General features: G+C 31.4%; 3 protein-coding genes across 3 annotated transcripts; 1 reads left to right on the plus strand and 2 right to left on the minus strand.

Annotated features, from left to right (window-relative positions):
- Positions 1-11,259: 11,259 nt before the first annotated feature.
- On the minus strand, positions 11,260-12,616 carry LOC114748306 (putative ubiquitin-conjugating enzyme E2 38). The gene has a single exon (XM_028936671.1). It carries the CDS (start codon positions 12,614-12,616, stop codon positions 11,633-11,635), a length of 984 nt encoding a protein of 327 aa, XP_028792504.1. The 3' UTR covers positions 11,260-11,632.
- Positions 12,617-17,072: 4,456 nt separating this feature from the next.
- On the plus strand, positions 17,073-19,772 carry LOC114748307 (probable pectinesterase 67). The gene is made up of 5 exons (XM_028936672.1): positions 17,073-17,359; positions 17,659-17,821; positions 17,897-18,103; positions 18,261-18,508; positions 19,619-19,772. Exons 1-5 carry the CDS (start codon positions 17,073-17,075, stop codon positions 19,770-19,772), a joined length of 1,059 nt encoding a protein of 352 aa, XP_028792505.1.
- An 846-nt stretch (positions 19,773-20,618) lies between these two features.
- LOC114748308 (glycine-rich cell wall structural protein-like) lies at positions 20,619-21,602 on the minus strand. Its single transcript, XM_028936674.1, has 2 exons — positions 21,281-21,602; positions 20,619-21,238 (listed from the first exon to the last, which is right to left on the minus strand). The coding sequence occupies exons 1-2, from the start codon at positions 21,564-21,566 to the stop codon at positions 20,619-20,621; spliced, it is 906 nt and encodes a 301-aa protein (XP_028792507.1). The 5' UTR covers positions 21,567-21,602.
- Positions 21,603-23,561: the final 1,959 nt, after the last annotated feature.

Below are 23,561 nucleotides of genomic sequence, written 5' to 3' on the forward strand. Positions count from 1 at the left end.
AATTTCTTTTGACATTCATCCCATTCTATAGCATTAACATGGCCTCTCTTTTTTTTCCAGCACAATGATCTTCATGATCCCAATTATATACCATTGAATTATGATCTCTCTCTTAGTACTACTGGCTAGATTGTTTCTTTTATCTGCATAGCAAGCATGGATCCTCATTAATAGCTAGAAATCAAACCACAAACTTGGTGCCACTAAGAGCACATCTTGTGCCATTAGACCTAACAGGTCAGTTTGGCATGAAACATTAAAAATAAGGTATAAAAATTATGATTGTAATTGAAAAAAATCATTAAAAAAGTATTTAGCATGAGAAATTTCTTGTTACATAGGATAAAGAAACTCAAATATGTGAGATAGGAGAATATTATGATAGGAAGTGGTATTGGAATCGGAGAATACCATGATGGGAGGTAGTATTAGTATTCTTTAATCTCATATACATTGATCTGTCTACTCCATGTAAGAAGAAATCTCTTATGCTAAACATTCTTTTAATATGTTTTTTTAATCCCAATCACAATCTCTACTCCTAATTTTTAATATTTCGTATCAAACACGACTGATGGTATTCGGCATTGGAAAATTCTCTTCCTATCATATTTGGATATGCTATCTAGATCAGCTATCCAAGAAGAAATCGCACCAGGAATATTCTTTCTTTACCCTTAAATGTCTAAGAACTAATTTTTGTTGAGCTATTAATTCATTTTTGTTTTCACATCGAACAATTTCTTACTAGGTCTGGTTATTGATAAAATGGAAAAACTTTTGTTAGCGATTTTTTGATGACTCAAATAACATTATTAAGCATGATCTAACATACTCCTTCGGTCCTTAATATAAGACCCATTTAACTAATTTGATTAGATTAAGGAAGTTAGGTAAGTTAGTTAATTATAAGAAAAGTGACATATTTTTCCTAAAATACCATAACCATCTTTTTTAATATCCCTCCTTTCTCTTATACTTAATTATAATTGAAGGAGTATCCATAGGGGTAATTTAGAGAAAATTGATAAATACGAGAAATGGGTCTTATATTTAGGACCAAAACTAACTCAAGGATTGGGTCTTATATTAAGGACCGGAGGAGTATTTCCTCAATTCGTTTGGTTTTGCTAGAATAAGTTTTACTAAGAGTTGTCCTAGTTGTGTGTTTAACCTCTCCATCTATTGTCCTTTTGTTATGTCTAATTTGTAATTCTCTCATTTTTAATAAATTATCATTTTGTTTTTTTTCAAAAAAGAAATTCTTTTGATATTTGATTTTTATTTGATGTCTTTAGTTTATCAATATTGTATCCATTTTCAAGTGAAAATTTTAGTTTTGAACCTTGATCGTTTGGGGTTGAGATCAAAATTTAGATTCAAGTTAAGTGAGATAGGGCGTATGCTTTTGGACAAACTTTTCGTAACATACTACCTCCAATCCTAATTATAAAAACTAATTGATTAATTTGAGAAGATTAAAAAAAGAAGTTAAATTAGTTATTTGTAACAAATAAATATTGTCTTTCTTAAAATATCCTTACTAATCAAGTGTATTGGCTAAAACTATCATTGCTAGAAGGATTACTTTGAAAAAAACACATAAATATGAAAAATAAAGTGAATTAGGGTCTTATATTTAGGACCAAAATAAAAATCAAATAAGGTTTTATATTAAAGACCGGGAGTAGTAATATGGTTACTATGATAAGTATGCTTTACAAATACTACCTTCAGTTTCTAAATGTCCTTATCAATAAAGTCCCTTGAAAATATCTGAAAAGCACAATAGCAGCCTTTTTAAAGTGATTTTATGTTGTTCTGTCCAAAAAAAAAAAGTGATTTTATGTTGCAAAAAGAATTTTCAGAAATGTTCAGAGACCACAACTTAACAATATACTACTTCTGTCTTTGATATAAGACCTAATATTGAGTTAGTTTTGATTCTAAATATAAGACTTATTTTTTATATTTATTAATTTTTTTTAAATTATTCCTATAAATACTTCTTTAACCATAATCAAGTAGAAGAGGGAGATGTGATATTAAGAAAAATGATTATAGTGTTTTAGAAAAAATATGTCACTTTTCTTATAATTAACTAACTTACCTCATTTTCTTAGTCTAATCAAATTAATTAAATGTGTTTTATATTAAGTATCGGATGATTTTTTTTTTTGGTACAATATCGGATGAATATTTGTTTTAGCGTTTATAGATGTTTTTTTTTTGGCAGCATAACATTTATAAACGTTTTGGACTTTAAAGAATGTAAACATTAAAAGCTATTACTCAGATTTTTTTTTGAGAAAATTACGTACAGGTCTCACAGAAGGCAATTTATTACTCTGAGGTCCCACGAAATATCAAAATTACTGACAGGTCCCAAGGGACCTCAGAGTAATATTTTCGATTTGTAAAATGACATTACTACTGCCCCTCATATTCCAGATTCACATTTGCTCTGTTATTGCGATTTACAACCTCAACAGTGACTATTAACAACCCAATGAGAGGGCGTTAACAACCCTAGCAGTATCCGTTAACAACTTACTTTATAGAATCATATAACCTCCACATAAGAGTAAATTATAACCAAATAGTATAATATAACAACTTTAACACTAAAATGGGAAGCTTTTTGATATCATTAAGAATTTTAACTAGATCCAATAGGATTATAGTAATATTTTAATACGAAGATCCATTTACAACTTTAACAGCGACTATTAACAACCGAATGAGAGGGCATTAACAACCTAAGCAGTATCCGTTAACAACTTACTTTATAGAATTATATAACGTCTGCATAAGAGTAAATTATAACCAAATAGTATAATACACCAACTTTAACACTAAAATTGGAAGCTTTTTGATATCATTAAGAATTTTAACTAGATCCAATAGGATTATAGTAATATTTTAATGCGAATATCTATTTACAACCTCAACAGCGACTATTAACAACCGAATGAGAGGGCATTAACAACCTAAGCAGTATTCGTTAACAACTTACTTTATAGAATCATATAACCTCCATATAAGCGTAAATTATAACCAAATAGTATAATACAACAACTTTAACACTAAAATGGGAAGTTTTTTGATATCATTAAGAATTTTAACTAAACCCAATAGGATTATAGCAACATTTTAATGCGAAGATCCATTTATAATCTCAATGGTGAGTATTAATAACCCAAAGAGAGTTGTTGACAATCTAGGCAGTATCTGTTAACAACTGACTTTATAGAATAATATAACCTTTAACAACTATATAAGATTAACTTTAAGACTATTTAGTTATAATTTAGTTAGTTATAGTTAGAAGTTATATTATTCGATAAAGTTAGTTGTTAACAGACATTCCTATGGTTGTTAACAGTTCTCCTTAGGTTATTAATACTTACTGTTGAGGTTGTAAATGGATATTCGCATTAAAATATTACTATAATCCTATTGGATCTAGTTAAAATTCTTAATGATATCAAAAAGCTTCCCATTTTAGTGTTAAAGTTGTTGTATTATACTATTTGGTTATAATTTACTCTTATGCGGAGGTTATATAATTCTATAAAGTAAGTTGTTAACGGATACTGCTTAGGTTGTTAATGCCCTCTCATTCGGTTGTTAATAGTCGCTGTTGAGGTTGTAAATGGATCTTCGCATTAAAATATTACTGTAATCCTATTGGATCTAGTTGAAATTCTTAATGATATCAAAAAGCTTCCCATTTTAGTATTAAAGTTGTTGTATTATACTATTTGGTTATAATTTACTCTTATGTGGAGGTTATATGATTCTATAAAGTAAGTTGTTAACGGATACTGATAGGGTTGTTAATGCCCTCTCATTGGGTTGTTAATATTCGCTGCTGAGGTTGTAAATCGCAATAACAGAGCAAATGTGAATCTGGAATATGAGGGGCAGTAATGTCATTTTACAAATTGAAAATATTACTCTGAGGTCCCTTGGGACCTGTCAATGATTTTGACATTTCGTGGGACCTACCTTCTGTGAGATCTGGAAGTAATTTTCCCTTTTTTTTTTCCGCGATGACAAGAGAGGCAAAATCCAAATCACTCACATGTTACAAAGCAGGATATTAAGATCCCAGGGTATATTTCTTTACAAGCTTATATCCTTCTCCCGTCTGATTCAACATATAAAATATTTGAAGGAATTTTTTTTAATAAATTTGAATTTATTTTATTATTTGTTTTTTATTTTTGTTTCTAATTAATTATATGTTCCTTTTATTTCTTTATTTTCCCCCACTTATTCTCCCTCATTTTTTTGTCACTCATTCTTTCTTGCACTTACTCTCTACTTAAATAAAAATATTCTAGGAAAGTAAGTTACATTTTTTCACATGTTTATTGTCTTTAATAAATTTTAACCAACTTTTGAAATTGCATGATTTATTTAAAAAATAAAAAAATTATTTGAAAATATATTTTTATTATGTGTTTTGGAAGTAAAAATATTAAAACTTTTTTGAAACATAAAAGGAGCAGACATATTTTTTCACAACATCATGCTTTCATTAATGACAATTATCTAAACAAAGTAAATTATTTTTGAACCCTTCATTTCACCACTTTATATATACCTATAATGTAAATAGTATTTTTTTAAAAAAATTTTTGTTTTCAAAACTTGTCAGTACTCTATAATCTATTAAGAACATAAAAATAAATAATTAAACAAGCTTATAATCTGTCTCTCACTTCGTCTCATTTCTTTCGTAAAATCCCTCACTTTCCCCTGCTTGTGTTGAGCCAATTATGAAAGAGGATATGAATCACAATAATAGATTTAAAAATAAAATAAAATAAATAAAATAAAATCGGACTGAAAACTAGACTTTTTGTCGAATTTGTATTTCATCTGTCGGAATTTTATGCATTTGGAAAGTAAACAATAAATATTATGCACGAGGATTGAATAGTTGCACAGATAAGCTATTTTAGGTCAAATTTCAGTCAGGAGTATACAAAAAAATCCCATATTAGATAATCTGAAGTAGAAAAGATATATATATATATATATATATAAGTGAAATTAATTAAACAGGAAGTCATGAGATTTTGGATTAAAATATGTATGTGTGTTTTTTTTTTTTGGGTCAGAATTTAATTTCTAATTATTTAATAAAAATGTACAGAGGAAATATTTTTAAAATTAAAAACGATGACTTAAGTTGATTGAAGAGCTTGCGATCATGCCCATTTGGAGTTTAACATGTTCACTAAAAAAGTATATATAAAATTTTAAAAATAAATTATGTATATAATATATTAAGATAAGATTTTGGGTTAATTTAGTAGATTTTCCCTTTTTTAATGCTTAATAACTCTCAAGACCTCTACTAGAGATTATGACTACATTTATTAATTAGTTTTTCAACTATTTTTTAATATTATTAATATAATATAAAAAATTATAAAAAAAATATTTGGCACAACTTATCCAAAAATATTAAGTTGGTCTTTGGGGCGTGACCACAGGAAACCATGAACATTGGCGTTATTCATTTCCTTTCGGTAGACGAGAAGCACATTGGATATGCGGTCCCATAAAATCATCCATGCTTATTATTATTATATGGACAGCAGTAAGAATAGTAGGAATTAATAATTACTTAATTATTAATAAACGCTGGTAAAAATGTTAAAAATTGATAAGCGATAACATATATAGTTGTCACTGAAAATAACATTAATTATTAAAAAATATTTGATTACTTCCAATGATATATCTGTAGTCATCAACATCATTATAGAATATAGAATTCTAACAAGACATAATCTTTAATATACCAGTTAGTTTGATATTTAATTTTGTTTTAAATAAGACCCCAATCGATTTTGTCTTTCATATTTATCTATTTTTTCAAAGTAATTTTTATAATAGATGCACGTGTTAAAATATTGTATCAAATGATAGTTTTAACTAATATACATAATTAACAAATATATTATAAGAACAATAACATCTATTTATTACAAATAACTAATTTAATAAATTTTTTTAATCTATTTAAATTAGTCAACTAGTTCTTATATTAAATTAAGAATTGAAAATAATATAATTTATAAATTGTAAATAATATGACTTATCTCTCAGACTTTAGGTAACGTGTGAGACTTAAAAAGGTAAAAAATTATAGCAAGTCTCACTATTCATAATTTAAAAACAATACAACACATTATTCATATTCAATATCTCAAGGTATCAAAAGAATGTATATTAATGGAAAATTAATTATTTTTGGATTGAAATTGGAGTAAATAAGACACTTCTTAAATTATAAGTTTTAAATTTAAATATTGTAATTTACAGTAATTGTTGTGCAAAGCATAAATAACATTGTTTTTCTAAAGTATTATCATTGTTATTTAATCGGCCTTGGTCATAAAAGGATTGGAAAACAAAATAAAGTAAATCAAGATTGAAGAATGAGAACATGGATATTTCCTCATTTCCTTTTTTAATATACGTGTGTGCATATGTGTGTGTGTGTGTGTGTGTTACAAGGATTTTTAACATTGTTGTAAACTATCTCCTGAAAGTGTTGGCTGATTTGTGCTTTTGAATCTTTAACAGTTTTCTTCTGTTTACTTGGTTTTATATTGTTTCTACTACTATTTGAATTTAACTTGCATTGGCCTCCAACTTAACATTTGAGTTAGTCTCAATTATATTGGCGTCGCATTGATATTTCTTTCTAAAATTCTAGTCAGTCTCAATTGGTGTGGCATTGATATTTCTTTCTAAAATATGATTAATTTAATGTTAAGATGCATTCAAAACTCTGAAATATTTTTTCAGATGCATTCAGTATTTTAGAATATTTTGTGGTGCATTCAGAAAAAAAATAATTTGAGTACCTTAATCTTTAATTTAATTTATCAACATTTTTATTCTATTAATTTCTTTAAAGTGCAACATCAATTTTTGGCCAGAAAAATCATTTTTTAATTGAAAGAGACATTTGTCATTAATTATTGAACGACAAATGCCAAGACATTACACAGCTGATCAAAGAAAATCTTTCATCAACCTTCGAGGTGAAGATGGTTTGTGATCAACAACAAAATTGAAAATGACAAAAAATAATTATTGAAATGTGACATCTTCGGTTATTGTGCTAATCAAAGAAAGCAACAAGCAAGATATCAAATGGTTATAAGTTAATCAGCAGATCACGTGATAATGAACAATAATTGTTACATAATAATAAAGAGAACAACTAAAAATAAAATAAATAAATGCAAAAAAAAAAATTATAAGTCTAGCCTCATATGTGTGCGTGCATGTATGAGATGCCCATTTTCAACCAATGTTTTAAAAGCCGGACCGGAAGTCGAGCCGGAAAGATCAACGGGTCATGGTTCAATCGGTCGGATCGGTCGGACCGTTTGGTCAGACCGGTGATGCAATAATAATTTAAAACAATATTATATACATATAATTAGTATATATGAAAAATATCAAATTATTAAATAATTTAGAAATGCATTTAAATAATCTAAAATATAATGAAATCATTGAAAATGGACTAAAACCTTATATATTTAAATTTATGTATGTTTAAAATATTTAATGATATTACAAATTATCAATTCATTCAAATCAAAATATTTTTTTAAACGATAGACCAAATGTCAAAACAAAAAGACTAGCGACTTACGATTTTAACACCACAATATATGAAATTTTCAATGAAATAATACTCTATGGTTATAAATAGTCTAAAAATATATTAGGATACTTAAGGGGATCAATTTTTTTATTTTTCTTCTATTTTTTTAAATTTTTAGTATTTTTTCAGTCAGGCTAAAAAAACCGTCCGGTTTTCTGAAAACCGTTCCGGTTCCCGGTCCAACTTCGGTTTCCGGCTTAATAACGGCTCAACTCCGGTCCAATCCGGCTCAACTATATGAACGGTTTTTTGGTCCAAACCGAGCCGTTAACGAGTCCGGGTCACGGTTCAACCGGTTCGACCGTCCGGTCCGGTCCGGTTCTTAAAACATTGTTTTCAACCAAATCAAGACGTGTGAATTATATAGATATACTCCTCCGGTTCTTATTATAAGACCCCATTTGACTTTTTATTTGGTCCTAATTATAAGACCTCAATCCATTTTGTCTCTTATATTTATGCGTTTTTTTTCAAGATAATCTTTCTAATAATGATAGTTTTAACCAATATACTTAATTAGCAAGGATATTTTAAGAATGACAACACTTATTTATTATAAATAATCAACTTAACTTACTTCCTTAATCTCCTCAAATAAGTCAATTGGGTCTTATAATTAGGACCGGAGGAGTACTATTTATTTTATAATGAAATTTATTATTAATATTATTGATATTTTATTTTATTTTATTGGCCGAGAATGCTTTAAAATCTACTTATTCTAATTTGATTGGACCAGTATATCCTATAAGACTAGGTACCCAAATTTTGTCCATAAAATACACATGCCTTTGTTCCTCTTACAAGGGAGCATGAATTAGACATAAAATTGACTTGTGGGGCTAGTTTTGTTGCTTTGTTTTGTTACCATCACCATCATGATTTTAATCTTTTGGGCCAATCGTTTTAACTTTCCAAACCCTAGTGACCCAACTTCCCTAAGTGATGTGGCTCAACTTGTGCATTATTAATACCATTAGATAGTGTCCAATAATAAATGTATTCGCAATCTCATATATGCCTATATATATATGTGTGTATATATATATATATAGTTATTCAAGAATTAGGATCATTTTAAAATATAAAAAATTTTACAAAAATAAAATAATAGACTTGTTTAATAAATAAAAGAATAGGCAAATTCATTTTATTTTTATATAATATTACTCCAATTCTTAATATAAAAGTTAGTTATAGATTCATTGTTGTACTAAATATAAAATCTCAATATATTTTTTTAATAACAGATCCCAATATACTTTGTTTTCAATATTTATCTATTTTGCCTCCCAAATAATCCTTATGGTGACTAAACTTGTTAAGAGATTTTTATCAACGGTAGGAAAAGCAACACATATTCATTGTAAATAACTAATTTTATTAATATTCATAAATTGGTTATTTATATCTTATATTAAGCACCAGAGGTAGTATGTTAGCTATTTTTTCAATTATTAAGTTGAAAAAAAGGCTAAACATATTTTTTTTTCAATGGAGAAGTAGACACAATATTGCATTCCTATATTTGTCTTAAATGATTTAATAATAATAATAATATATATATTTATTTCTATAATGATGCATAAAGGATTTAGAATGAGAAGTGTGTATTGTTTGGGTGGGAGGCAGAATGGGGGGTACTAAAGGCATGGTTGACACTAAACAATAAGGAACATTTGAACATAATATGGTCACCTTTGTCTTAGAAAAGAGCCAAAAACTATTCTTGCAATTTCTGAATCCCCCATCTCTATCTCTTTATGCTTCCCACTACTTGCCTTGTCTTTGGTGTCTGCACATTTCCCTGTACTGTTCTTCTGAATGCAATTATTTTTTATATTTTATTGTGAAATATTGTTGTTATGTATATGTTGGAGATATCATAAAAGTGCATTTTCCCTTTTTAAAGCTGCACAAGTAGATGTTCCCTACTATCACTTTATGTTATCATCTCATTCACCCTTAACTTATTCCTGTGCCCTTTCTGACCCAAAAAAAAAAAACTTATTTCTGTGCCTATATATATATATATATATATCACTCGTATTAGAGTCTAGCATCATTAGCAAGTATATTTTAGGTAGAAATTTCACAATATTATAAGTTTTCCTGTCATCCATATGAGACTCCCAACTTAAAATTGGCTATATGCCTATTCCATTCAAACCCAATTTGAATAGATGCTTATTTCCTCCCTCTCGAGGGGTAAAGTCATTTGCTCAAGTTTCTTCATCAATTTGGTGATGAAGCTTTAATTTTGTGGCAGTTACTTAAGAGTGGTCATTTGTGTGAAGCCATCTTATTTACCATTTCCTCGTGTCCTTATAAAGTCTAATTGACTAATTTGAAGAGACTAATAATGTTACTAAATTACTTTAATGTGTTTGTATTTATTATTTTTCGCCAAATTAAGTTACCTCACTTATAAATTGATATATAATTTAGTGATATACATAAATATTTTAGAAAGATCATATAATATATGATATAATTAAGCAATTTAATAATTTTTTAAGTCCTTCCAAATTAGTCAATTGCATCTTATATCAAAGATTAGAAATAGTATTTTGTATTTTTGTTGTTTTTTTCATGCTCAACTAACATTTTATCAATATATTTGATTATTTTATTAAAAAAAAGGGAAGTTGTTAATGTCCTAGACCAGACCAATGCCAAGTTTACTAGTCTATATACACTGTTGAATACATGATAAGGCAATAACCCAACAGGGCAGCATTCTATGCTTGCCACTTACTAAAATCAGACATGTGAAATGGCTTCTGTTATTTTATGAGCTGATTTTGGGCTTGCCTTCACATTACTCTTTGTTCATGAGCAAGACCAAGCCCAAAATATTGCATGTCCTGAGCTTGATCTTTCACTCTAATCTTCCATTCGCGTAATCAAGTATAAATAATACGCATAGGCAAAAAAAAAAAAAAAGTAAATAAATAATACTCCATCCAATTCTTGCAGCCCAAAAAAAAGGGGGGGTTAACACAGTCCCTAAAATTTGATCTCATGATTAAAATTTGATTTTATATTAATTTTGATCCATAGATTTAAAATGTAACCAGTTTTGGTTACAAAAAATTTTAAGCCGAACCAAATCCAATTTTAATAATCATTACTTAAATGAAATCAAATTTTAAGCGGCTTAAACAAATTTTAAGGTCTTCAACACTCCAAGTAGAGATGATCACAAATATGCAAATGCTAGTTACTTTAAAGCTTGTTTTGATCAAGATCTTAGAGACAACCATGTTTTCTATCATTGTAAACCTCTAAAGGGAAACAAGGTGCTAATACTGAAGGTGATTTGATAAAATTCGAGATCGACGATTTGGTACTAGACAACCGTAGAAGCAGTCTTGGTGGAGTCATCAGAGGCGGTGACAACCATTGGATATGTGGGTATAGCTGAAAGTTGATCAATATTCCCGCCACCATAACTGAAGTTATGGGAGTTTTTCCTTACTTTGTGTTGAAACAAGGGCTCTTGGACAATAGCTCTCTGCTCTGAATGCTGCTATTAACTTGACAACAGGTTTGTATCCTTGATCACCTCCTCCTACTTATCCAATAGGCCGTGAACGATGATGAAGGAAGTTCCTCAGGTAGTTTTTGCTTTGATTTTGGTTTCTTGCTTGTAATGTTTTGGTTTTAAGGTAATCGTGTCCAGTTTTTATTGAAACACTCAAATTCCTCGTTAAATAAGATCTGATATGGGTTTCATTTGGTTGCTGCTCAAGTGAAACCTAATTCAAGTAATGCATGTCATACCTGGGAACCCAGTGCTATCAAAAAAATATCTCCAGAATGTGGGCAAAAACAAAAATCTCTACGAAAAAAAAATTGCATCCTCGAAGCAAAAATTGATTGATTATAGCAGGGGAAAAAGAGATTAACTAACTAACAAATTTATTCTTCAAAACTTGCCTTTTTCTCACTTCTGTTCTTCTTCAATCCCAAAACATTTTTTATCTTCCCAATCAACTTCTTGAAAACTCCTTCCCTCTTTCGCTTGTCCAAAATTATCGGCGGGTTCCGTATCACACACAAATGTTGGTTGGCGAGCGGCACAGTAGCCCCTATCCGTCGGAACTCTGCAACGAGCTGAGGATACACATATTCCATATCCAGCTGAAACTGCCTCCGGATTTCAAACCTCGGCGGAGCCGACTCGTCACAGCCGTAAAGCCCGGCCGCCACGCGCCCGTTCACGTACGCCTCACACGCCGCCAGAATCGCATTTGCTCGCTCGCGAAAATGGTGGTTAATCAAGGGTTCGAAGTTCCTCGGAGGATTCCGAATCAAGTTGAGAGTGGTAGTACAGGTGACAAAGAACGCTTCCTGATTGTAATACTCCGACGATTTTTCAGTCCCAAAGTATTTTCTTCCAGGCTCGTTGAAGTAGGGTTTTTCGTTGAGGACGAGACTTTGGAGAGATAGCAGCACCTGCAATAATGTCGACTGTTTCGGGTTCCACCGCTCACTCCGGCGGCCCATCCATGTGTTGAGGAGGCTCAGGCAGACGCTGCCGTCGCTGTAGAGATTCGGGTTAATCCGGTGACCGTATGAGCGGTAATGAACCTTGGGAGGTTCTTCAGGGTAAGTGGCCATGACGGCGATGTCGAAGACAAACACACCGTCATGGTAGGGTGTGCCGGCGGCACCGACGATGGCGGCACGGAGTAAATCGAAGCGGGTCTCGGAGACCCGAACGAAAATGGATTCGGGTAGATTCTCCTGGAGGATCCGCCACTCCTTACTGATCACCTTGAAGCAGGAATTCCCCGCTTTCAGCTTCGACGGAGCCGAATTATGATATAGATAGTGATGATCTGAGAAATCCGAAACGACGTCGAATTGGGGGAAGGTGTGCTTCTTGTGATCCTGCGTCATGGTTCTGGGAAAGTACAGGAAAAAACAGTAAAAGCCTAAGGGCTAAGTAAGAAGTTTAGAGATAAGAAAAAGAAAATGTGAATTGTTGTGTGGGGGACGCTGTAAGCTGTAGAACACTCCGGAACAAGTCTAATTCTGTTGAGAGAAAATATCTAATCCAATTTGGTTTCATTTTTAAAAAATGTAGAGCTCTAACTAATAATAATAATAATAATTTCCAAAAAATTTGATTGTAGACGATAATTTTTTTCCAAAAAAATAAAAGAGGACTTAAGTAATCAGTTATGTTTATCTTTTGTTTAATTGCTTTCTTAATTATTTTTTGATTGGATGAATATATCATCATGAATAATATCTCAAAATTTATGGTTGGTTTATTATGGTAACCTTAATGCTAGTGTTTTATAATCATATCGAAAATCCTTATCTAACATGACAATATTTATGAATATATTATATTTTCAGTTCAGAAGAAAATGACATATGATAAATATTTATTATTCAAGTAGTGTTTTAGATTCTTTAATTTTCTGTCGAAAATTGTGCTGAGCTCTCTTAACTGATCAAGTCAAGTGACTATACTTCGAATGAGAGGGAATGATACCGTTTCTTCTTACACGTGATAATATAGAGATGAGTATTTGATTTTTTAGTTCGGTTCTTAGTGATAATTGAATAACTGAATGGAACAAATTTTAAACACCAAATAAAAATTGATTAACCAAAATAACTGAAACCGAATTAACTAAAATATTTCAGCTAGGTTAACTGATTAACCGAAATATATAAATATGAAAAGCGATTTTATATTAAAAATAATAATAAAACACAATTACAACTATTAATTGATAATTTTTCATTATTCAATGTGATTTATTATAATAATATTTATTAAATATAAATATAAATATATAATATATTTATTTTGATTTGTTGGTTATAATAGAAATTTTTTTCTACTGACTGAACCAAATACTGAAACTGAAGTATTAAAAAAAAGTAAAAACTAAATATGTAACTAAAAAACAAAATAATCGAATTGAAAAACCGAAATTCAATCTGGTTCGATCTGGTTTTCGGTTAAAGTTTAGTTTTGCTCATCGAGATGAGCTAGATATGATTAAAATTTATGTATTCATTATTTTTAATTGAAAAGGTTGAAAGCAAAATAATAAAAAATTGGCAGCATAACCTGTATTTAATTTGTTTTTTTTTTGGAATTAAAGCGGCGAAATAATTAACATCAATTAGAACATCATCATTCTCCATTGTTCCCAAAAAACAGTACATCATTATTCTCCATGAAATCTTTGATTCCTGTTCAAAATAATTACGGCAGTATTTGATAACTTTAAAAAATAAAATTTAAAATTTTCATTTTGAATTCACACTAATATAATTGAGTCCATTTCAACCAAACAGGGGACATATAAAACAAAGAATTATAATCAAGTGCCACAAAAGAGAAATAATGACTAAAAGGTAATTATAATCTAAGCAGCTTGTAATGACAAATCTTATAATGAAGGATGACAGCCTCTGAGATTTGTTTTGTAACTTTTTTTCCTTCCATGACCCTTGATTGTAAGTCTTCCCTTATAAAATTGAAGGATTTTAATTGAAAACCAAACTAACTTAACTTGAATTAACTGAGATTTTTACTTGCAACTGTTTGAATCAATATTTGACTATCTGTAAAACATTTTTTGTTTTACTTCTTCAGGACCTAACTTTTAAGATTTAAATGTCATTTTTTCCTTATTTATTTGCATTTTAGGAAAATTTTGGTCAAAGACCCTGAGGCACTCCTAATCACTTAGATTCAAATACTATAAGTCATGACCTTGTAGTTAGGTTATGAACCCAGTTCTTGGACTAACTTTTATTAGGAACACTGATCATATATTATTCTCCTATATTCGGCAAAACAATTTGAATTTTTGGCATCAATTTTAATTGCACACTGACAAAGCCCAATTTTTATACAATTTATCCTACATTAATTTAAGATTTAAATGATAATTTTGAGTTTAAATGGATTTTTATGCATTATTAGAGTAATTGGTTGATTTTTGGATTTTTCATAAAAATTGAGATTTTAGATTAAAAATATAAATATTTTGTGATTTTTTATTTTTGACTTGGAATTAATTTTTTCTATTTCTTTGGAAACAAGTCTCATATTTGTAGAAAGATTATTTTTAGAAAGTTTTGCAATTTCTTGCCTAAATTTTGTGCATATTTAGTATTTAATTTTTTATTATATTTGGATATAATCTACATTAATAGATGTACTTAAATTCTTGTAGGTCAAGAAAAAACATATAGAAAATCTAATGGTGCAAGATTGTTTCTTGGGATTTAAGCATAATCCAATAGTTAATATCAAGTGGGCCAATTAATTAGTAATGGACTTGAGCTTTGGATCCATAAAATTTTTTTTTCTCCCATTAAAATATTCCCTTCGTTTCATATAGTAAATTCACGCCTAAGATCACTTTCTCCTTCTCCATTCAGACACGCACGGACAAAATTCAACGTCAAATCTCCCCTTCACCGCTATCCTTCTAGTCTCATGCCCTCTCATAATTCTTTCATTCCATTTCATGGTCACACCGCAGCATCCATTTTTATCAATTGCTCCACACGTGCTTCACCCGTAACTTGAATCATCCACCCTGCGTCACATGTCCGTGAATTGCACCAAAGAGCTTGGAGAAGGAGATACGTTAATGGCAGCTTAAGTTTATTAGGGAGACAACTTGGGAGGAGCATCGATGAGGCTTGAGCCTTGGGCTAGCACTTGAAGACTACAAAGGAGTGATGTTCCATTTATCTTTTTAATTTAAGGACTTGAAATTATTTAGTTTTAAATAATTTTAAGTTATATTTTTGTCGAGACAATTTAGTTCTAGATTGTCATTTTTATTCTTGGGTTGGATTGATATTTGGATCTTATTTGTGCGGAGATACTTGTTGGAATTGATGTTTAGAACCTTTGCATTGTTAATTGAATTTATAATTGAGTTTTCATTATAAGTTTAATTATCAATGTGGTTTGAATTGTAAAATTTGGGTTCTTTTGCCTCTTAATTGTTTAATTAAGTTGGTTAATTAAACATAATTTCATTGGTTTTTGGATAATTTTCTCTTATTTGGATCTTAATTGGTTCATTTTCTCTTAATTGTCTAATTGTTTAATTGGATAATTTCGAACATAATTTTCAGAATTAATTTGAGTTATTTTCATTGGTTTTAATAAGTTTAATTAACCAACTTTATATTGTTATGAGTTCTCTAATAGTTTAAGGGTTTTTGGAATTGAAGGTTCCCTTTGTTTCAAATAGGTGGTTAATTTTATTAATTTCACTCTCTTATCACTTCCCTTTGGTCTAACTAATTGATTAAGGTTATGAAGGTTAAATCCATACAAATCCTAAGTTGTTCCCTCTACTTTACCGAAGAGAACTTCTCAATTTTCACTTTTTAATTTTTTTTTGCTCTTTAGTCAATTTTCTTCATTTATCATTTTAATTTTTTTCCAAAAAAATCCCTCCAAAAATTGCATCACATTCATTTAAGTTTAATTTAATTTTCATATAGATTTTAAGACATTTGCATCTTGCATTTAGAATTAGAATTTTGCATTTTAGTTTAGGTCCAATTTATTGCATTTTTTTTATCACCTAAATTTTTACCTAAAAAAACCCATAATTTGTTCCTTGGAAGTAATGACCTAGGTCAATTCTAAACTACAAATTAATTAGGACCTAGTTTAATTGAGTGCTTTAACTACAAAAAGCATCATCATACACTCAAGAATTTTCCTCATGAAATTTTCTTATTGGGTTTTATATATAGAGTTCGTGATAAAATTCCTCATGAAAGTTACAGAGATGGTCTTGATGAGCAAGAATATTTATATATATATATATATATATATATATATATAGTGAGAACTGAGGTGGTGTCTCCATTTTCTGATAAAGTGAGACAGAAAAATACATTGCTTTATAACTTATGGACACTAGATATTTTGTTTGCTGGATAGAAATTACCTAAAAATTTTCCGTGAATTTAGATGTAAACATGTACCAAAATATTGCTTAATTGGATGTTATATATTTCCCTCCTATATTTAATCTTTGATTCTTTTACCCGAAATTAAAATAGAAAATTGAAACTTAAGAAAAGAGATTTATTACATGCTAGCCGCAAAATCAACCTGTGGATGCCCTTAATTATAGACACAGTACCAAACACCTAACAAAAATCCCTTCTTTCAATTCAACAACACTCATTAATTACCCTATTTTATTTAATTAATATCTAAATAAAAGCCTTCGCACTTAATTAAGCAAACCTCCCATTTTCTCCTCCTTCTATAACTTGGCGCCTCTCACAAACCAAAAAACTTCAATATTTCGATTTCCCCTTCCGGAGAAAACTAAAAACAATGTCTTCCTCTTCTTCTTCTCCTCCTTCATTGTTCATAATAAAGCCAGTTCTATGTTCTATTGTGTTGTTCTTAGCAACATGCCCTAGTTATGTTCTTGGTACCATCGAGCTACAAGATTTAGTCATCGATTCTCCTTTATTAACCAAAAACATTCCCGCGAATCGAACCATTAAGGTCGATGATGAAGGCGATGGAGAATTCAGATCCATTCAAGCTGCCATAGATTCTATTCCTGAAGGAAATTCTCAGTGGGTCATCGTCCATGTCAGGAAAGGAGTATACAGGTATATATACATACTTACAAAATGTGACATCTTTTTAGGGTTAATCATACAATTTATTAGGGTTTTCTAAAGTTGCAGTAATGTGCCGAGAAACCGAGAAACATGTTTAGTTACGAACAATGGTCATCGTCTCCATATTAGGAAAGGAGCACATATAACATCATTTTAGGGTTAATTAATAAACAATTGATTATTTGGCTTTGAAACTGCATTATTATTCTTTAAAGTCCACGCATGTAATGATTGGAGAAACATGTTTAGTTTTGATGATTTTGATGATTGTGATAATGCACGTACAGAGAGAAGGTGACGATACCAAAGAACAAGCCGTACATATTCTTGAGAGGAAATGGGAGAGGCAAAACTGCTATAGTTTGGTCTCAGAGTTCTGTTGATAATATAGAATCTGCAACTTTCAAAGTCGAAGCTCATAACGTCATTGTCTTTGGAGTCAGCATCAAGGTATGTACAATTCTTCTTCTTCTTCAATGATCTGTGATTGATTATATATATATATAATGAATGGATATTTTGCAGAACGAGGCGCCTACTGGGGTTGCTTACACGTCGCAGAACCAATCAGTGGCAGCATTTGTAGGAGCTGATAAAGTAGGGTTCTATCATTGTGCGTTCTATAGCACTCACAACACTTTGTTTGATTACAAAGGCAGACATTACTATGATGAATGCTACATCCAAGGCTCTATTGATTTCATCTTTGGCCGCGGCAGATCCCTCTTCCATGTAAGTACATCATCAATCGCTACATCAGTATCCATTTTATAATTCAATTTTTTTGTTAAAATAGTGGATCTTATATTAAGGACCAGAGACAGTATCTATGTATCTCTCTTCAAAATTGGATACCGATTAACAATAATGATTAATGGGAATGATGCAGAAATGTGAGATATTTGTGATAGATGACAAGAGGACGGTGATAAAAGGGTCGATCACCGCACAAAACAGAGAGTCAGAATCAGAGGAAAGTGGGTTTGTGTTTGTGAAAGGAAAGGTATATGGCATAGGAGGGGTGTACTTGGGAAGAGCCAAGGGTCCTCATTCAAGGGTCATTTTTGCTAAAGCCTATCTCTCTGCCACCATTGCTCCTGAGGGGTGGGCCCACTGGAGTTACGCTGGCTCCACTCAGTATGTCCCTTTAATTTCTCATTCCCCTCCTATTATTCTATCAGATTTTTATAGCTAATTTCACTGCAGTTTTATTAGACCTCCGCAATTTTTTTATTCATTTTATCAGTTACTTGAAATTATAGGAAGTTGATTAAAAATCATGCGAAACAATAAGGACCGATTTTAAGAAAAATACTATATGGACCTTATTACATGCAACATGTGAAGCTATAAGGACCTGATAAAAAAAAAATTACTGGAACTTGATTGAAAAATCAACCAATAAAATTATAGGGACTTGCAGATAAATTTTTCCACATAATTTATAACCTATCGTTCACATAATCATAACTACAACTAGATATTTTTTTCCCGGAGAGATGACAATTTAGAAAGTTTTTCAGATATTTGTATTCATCTTTCTAATATTAAAAATACTACAACAACAACAACAAACCTTATCCCACTAAGTTAGGTCGGCTACATAAATCATACGACGCCATCGTGTTCTGTCAACAACCCAATTCTTAGATATGTTGTTGACCAGGAGATCTCGTTTAATGACCTCATTAAGCGTTCTTTTCGGTCTTCTTCTGCTCCTTTTTATGGGACTCCATATTGTCTGATATACTCTCCTCACTGGAGCCTCCAATGGCCTCTCTGCACATGTCCAAACCATCTTAAATGATTTTCAATTATTTTCTCTTGGATAGGTGCCACACGACAAATATTAAAAATATTATTTGAAAAAAATAAAAAACAAAGTTGCACACTTTATCACCAAAAAAAATAAAGAAGAAGGAAGAGTTGTCCTGAACCAATGAAATATAAGGAGAAAGATATATTAAAAAAGTCATATATATTCTACTAATTAAGGAAACCTATTAAGTTGATGATTTGACGGATAACAAATTCACATGTTACTATCACATGTAAGGACGTCAAAAAGTAGGGTCAAAATCGACGACAAGCCACAATCACAGACTTAGAAACTCTCCAGAGAGGGACCAAAAAAGTATCAACACTCTGATATTGACAAAAGACTATTATTACTATTACTCAAAGCATGACTGATATCATTATATTTTGTGGTAAATATTAATATATTATTGAAATTAATTATTGCAGGAACTTATTCCATGGCGAGTACAAGAACTTTGGACCTGGAGCTAATACTACAAAACGAGTTAGCTGGGCCAAACAGCTTACTGAAAAAGAAGTTGAACCCTTCATATCTGTTGATTTCATTGATGGCAAGGAGTGGCTTCCTGCTCACCTATAAACCATATACATGTGTGTGTGTGGGTGTATATATACATGATCGCATGAATATATATATATCGATCTAGTTGAGAAAGCTGGCAACTAATGTAATTTGTCGTTTGAAGACTCCGATGTACGTACGTGTCTGCAAGGAGGTTTCAATTCCTTAATGATGATCTGTTTTAATTTAAACTATTCGAAGCTATGTAATTAGATAACTCTCCTAATAACTCCTCCTATAATTTATATAAAGGAACTGTTTTTGCGCTTATGTTCTAGCTTGTGTTATCCCAATTGATCTTAGATTCAGAAGGGGGTTAATATAATTGTGCCTCTTGATTATTCTTGGGCTGTTAGGTTTTCTCATATGTAAACCAGAAACTTGCCTTTTGTGTGTGTGTGTGTGTGTGTGTATCATTGATTCTTTCATATGTTGATGACTAGTTGTGTTATAATGTGATTTGTTCAAAATTGTCAAGTTTAATATTGGTTGTTGATGATCGATCTCGGTTTCTAAGATGATATTTTTTAGTTACTTACTGCTATTTAGAAATAATAATTTTTGTTACATTTTATATATTAACAATTTTTGTGGCAATTTTACTTTGATTTAGGATTAACTTGCATTAATTCTCACTGTGCTTGTAAGAATCAAAATCAAATTACGCTATTTTTGGTGATTTAAATTATTAGATTAATAGATGAATAGCAAATATAAGACTTTAGCATATGGCAAAAACTCAGACTTATTTCATTGATATATGATGCGTACTTGCATCTACAAGTACCTAAGAAGCTAGCATATTGCATGGATAAGACTTGGACGTATTAGAGATTATAAGATTATAACTAAGTATTTGTAAAACTAGAAGCCACCACCGACTCCTCCGCCACCACCGGCACCACCTCCGAAGCCTCCACCAGCTCCACCTCCTGCACCGCCGCCACCACCAAGTCCTCCTCCTCCACCTTTGCCTCCTCCAAAGCCTCCACCTGCACCACCACCTCCACCAGCTCCTCCTCCAAGGCCACCTCCTGCACCGCCGCCACCACCAACTCCTCCTCCTACACCGCCACCATGTCCACCTCCAATGCCACCACCTGCTCCACCACCTCCACCAACTCCTCCTCCCACACCACCACCATGACCACCTCCGATTCCTCCGCCTGCACCACCACCTGCTCCACCTCCCACACCACCGCCATGACCACCTCCTATCCCACCACCTTTACCACCTCCAAAGCCTCCACCTGCGCCACCTCCAGCTCCACCACCTCCGCCAATTCCACCACCACGACCACCTCCTATCCCTCCGCCTGCACCACCACCATGTCCACCTCCAATGCCTCCACCTGCACCACCTCCAGCTCCACCGCCTCCGCCAATTCCACCACCATGACCACCTCCTATCCCTCCACCTGCACCACCTCCAGCTCCACCGCCTCCGCCAATTCCACCACCATGACCACCTCCTATCCCTCCGCCTGCACCACCACCAGCACCACCACCTCCACCAATACCACCACCATGTCCACCTCCAACGCCTCCTCCTACTCCACCACCATGTCCTATACCTCCTCCTATGCCACCTCCTTTACCTCCTCCAAAGCCACCGCCATCACCTCCACCGATTCCTCCTCCTGCTCCGCCGCCACCACCAGCACCACCTCCGAACCCACCACCCAAACCATCACCTTCTCCAAAGTTCTCCACTGACTTTTCATTTGTTAATCTTGAGCGGCATTCTGCTATTCCTATAACAAATGCCAACACCAAAGCAAGCACCCCAACATATTTATGGAATCTCCCCATTTTCACTCAAACACAGAAATATTCAAACACAATGCCTTGCTTCACTTGTAGTGAGCAACATGCAATATGAAGTATTTATAGAGCCAAGGAAGATGATATTGCACTTAATAATCGTAGTTGGGATCTCCTTTTCACTCTGACAAACAAGGACTTTAATGGTATTTTCATCCAAACACTTGGCAACAAAAATCAAACTTGTTCAGAAGATACTTTTATTGGCCGGTGAATTCATAATTGCTTTGTCTCAACTCTCAACCACCGTAAGTACTACACTTAAGTAGCAGTACTAATATATTAACCACAAACTAGCTAGTATATAGGCAAATGTATTGCATGAATTCTATAAAAAAAAATCCCATATTATATGTAATTTATGAATAATGTGACATAATATGTAGAGTTTATATCATACATTGATATCATTGCTGTCTCTAATTTCTTGTATCGATATATTGATATCGTATAAAATTTATGGTAATCCTTGATATATGATCTTTAATATCATAGTCATGAACAACATGTCTTATTTTTAAATTCCGTTAGGAAGAGATTTTTGTTTGTTTTGTCTGATTAATTTATATTGTTATATCCTGAATTTAAGAGCTAATAAAAAAGTTTGTTTTAGTTTGATCTCAATTCATTTTATCTATCATATTTATATTAATATTTTCTTAAAATGCTTGTCCTTATTGACTACATGTATTAAGGGATAGTTTTTCATCAAGTGAGTTAATCCAAATGCAAATGATTAAAAAGAGGCACAGTAAACAAATTAACACATTTTTTACAAATAATTATTATTTTATCCAATTTTTTTCTCTAAATTAGTTATCTATGTCTAATATTTAAGATCGGAGAGAGTGCGTAGCTAGAGCATAGAGTTGTTTTCCAATTGGCACCATCAATAATTAATGCTTTGAATTTTGAGCATAAGATCTTAAGATTTGAGGAAAATCTTGACGCAACCTTGATCATTTAATTCTTTCTACCAACTTAGTTATTTTGTTGAAGAACAGATCATGATGAGCACATTTTCATGTCGATGATGATATTAATACTTTTGCCGTGTTGACTCCTTTTTGCGCTTTTAACAATCTGGAATATCAGTTTTTTCCCCCAATTCTTTTTTTCTGAAATGAGTTTTCCATATGATGACCAAAAAAATAAATATTATTTGTCCTAAAAGTACATTTATTAAAAAGATAAAAATATTTATTTAGAAAAATTGATCAGAATACTAGTTTTTTAAAATATGAAAATAAAAAGGACGTTTGAGTAATTTAGCTTGTTTGATGTTCTAAATAACGACGTACCTTTTGTATAACATTCACGTTAACTTAAAAAAATTAATATAATAGTAAGTAAATGGATATATATAGTTCAAAAAAAAAATACTATATACTCCTCTAGTCCTATTTATAGGACAGAGAATAAAGATATTTTTTGGTACTATTTATAGGGTACCAAGAAATTTTTTTTGTATGGATGTATAATGTTACCTTTTATTTATTATTGTGTTAACTTTATTTACATGAAATATAATATATATTAAATAGGGACAAATTTGAAAAGTTGTTGAATTTTAAATGAGAATTAATAAAATTTAAGGTTTTTTTTTTGTCTGTATGAAATATGTTAAAAGTGAGTTATAATTAGGATGGAGGAGTATACCCTAACTAATCTTCAAAAGGATTTTGAGTCAAATAGTTAATGCAGATGGGGTTGTTTTAAGCTTTTAATTGCGTTATAAAGTTGTCCAACTCAAGTACTGAAATTGCCAAAAAATCTAATAAGTGCGAAATTCACCGATAAATGAGGTCTATATATTTGGCATTTAACCATTTCGTAACATACTAGTCTTGTCCCACCGCCACCATGTTGGATCATTTATTACAGGCTAAACTAATCTAAGCCACATATATCTGGTAAATAGTCTGAGCTTACTTTATCCCACGAAACTTCATTTGATATCGTTTCTTCTAATCTTAGAAACTT

The sequence above is a fragment of the Neltuma alba genome, unplaced genomic scaffold, assembly GCF_004799145.2.
Source record: "Neltuma alba isolate B1F8T4 unplaced genomic scaffold, ASM479914v2 tig00005684_pilon, whole genome shotgun sequence".
In the NCBI taxonomy this organism is placed as follows: domain Eukaryota; kingdom Viridiplantae; phylum Streptophyta; class Magnoliopsida; order Fabales; family Fabaceae; genus Neltuma; species Neltuma alba.

What these genes read in the sequence shown, in the direction of transcription:
- LOC114748307 (XM_028936672.1), top strand. Translation starts at nt 17,073, where the DNA reads ATGTCTTCCTCTTCTTCTTCTCCTCCTTCATTGTTCATAATAAAGCCA. An exon ending in TCTTTGGAGTCAGCATCAAG is followed by an intron (nt 17,822 to 17,896) that starts GTATGTACAATT and finishes GATATTTTGCAG; the next exon opens with AACGAGGCGCCTACTGGGGT. An exon ending in GCGGCAGATCCCTCTTCCAT is followed by an intron (nt 18,104 to 18,260) that starts GTAAGTACATCA and finishes GGAATGATGCAG; the next exon opens with AAATGTGAGATATTTGTGAT.
- LOC114748308 (XM_028936674.1), bottom strand. Translation starts at nt 21,566, where the DNA reads ATGGGGAGATTCCATAAATATGTTGGGGTGCTTGCTTTGGTGTTGGCA. An exon ending in AGGCGTTGGAGGTGGACATG is followed by an intron (nt 21,239 to 21,280) that starts GTGGTGGTATTG and finishes GTGGTGGTGCAG; the next exon opens with GCGGAGGGATAGGAGGTGGT.
- LOC114748306 (XM_028936671.1), bottom strand. Translation starts at nt 12,616, where the DNA reads ATGACGCAGGATCACAAGAAGCACACCTTCCCCCAATTCGACGTCGTT.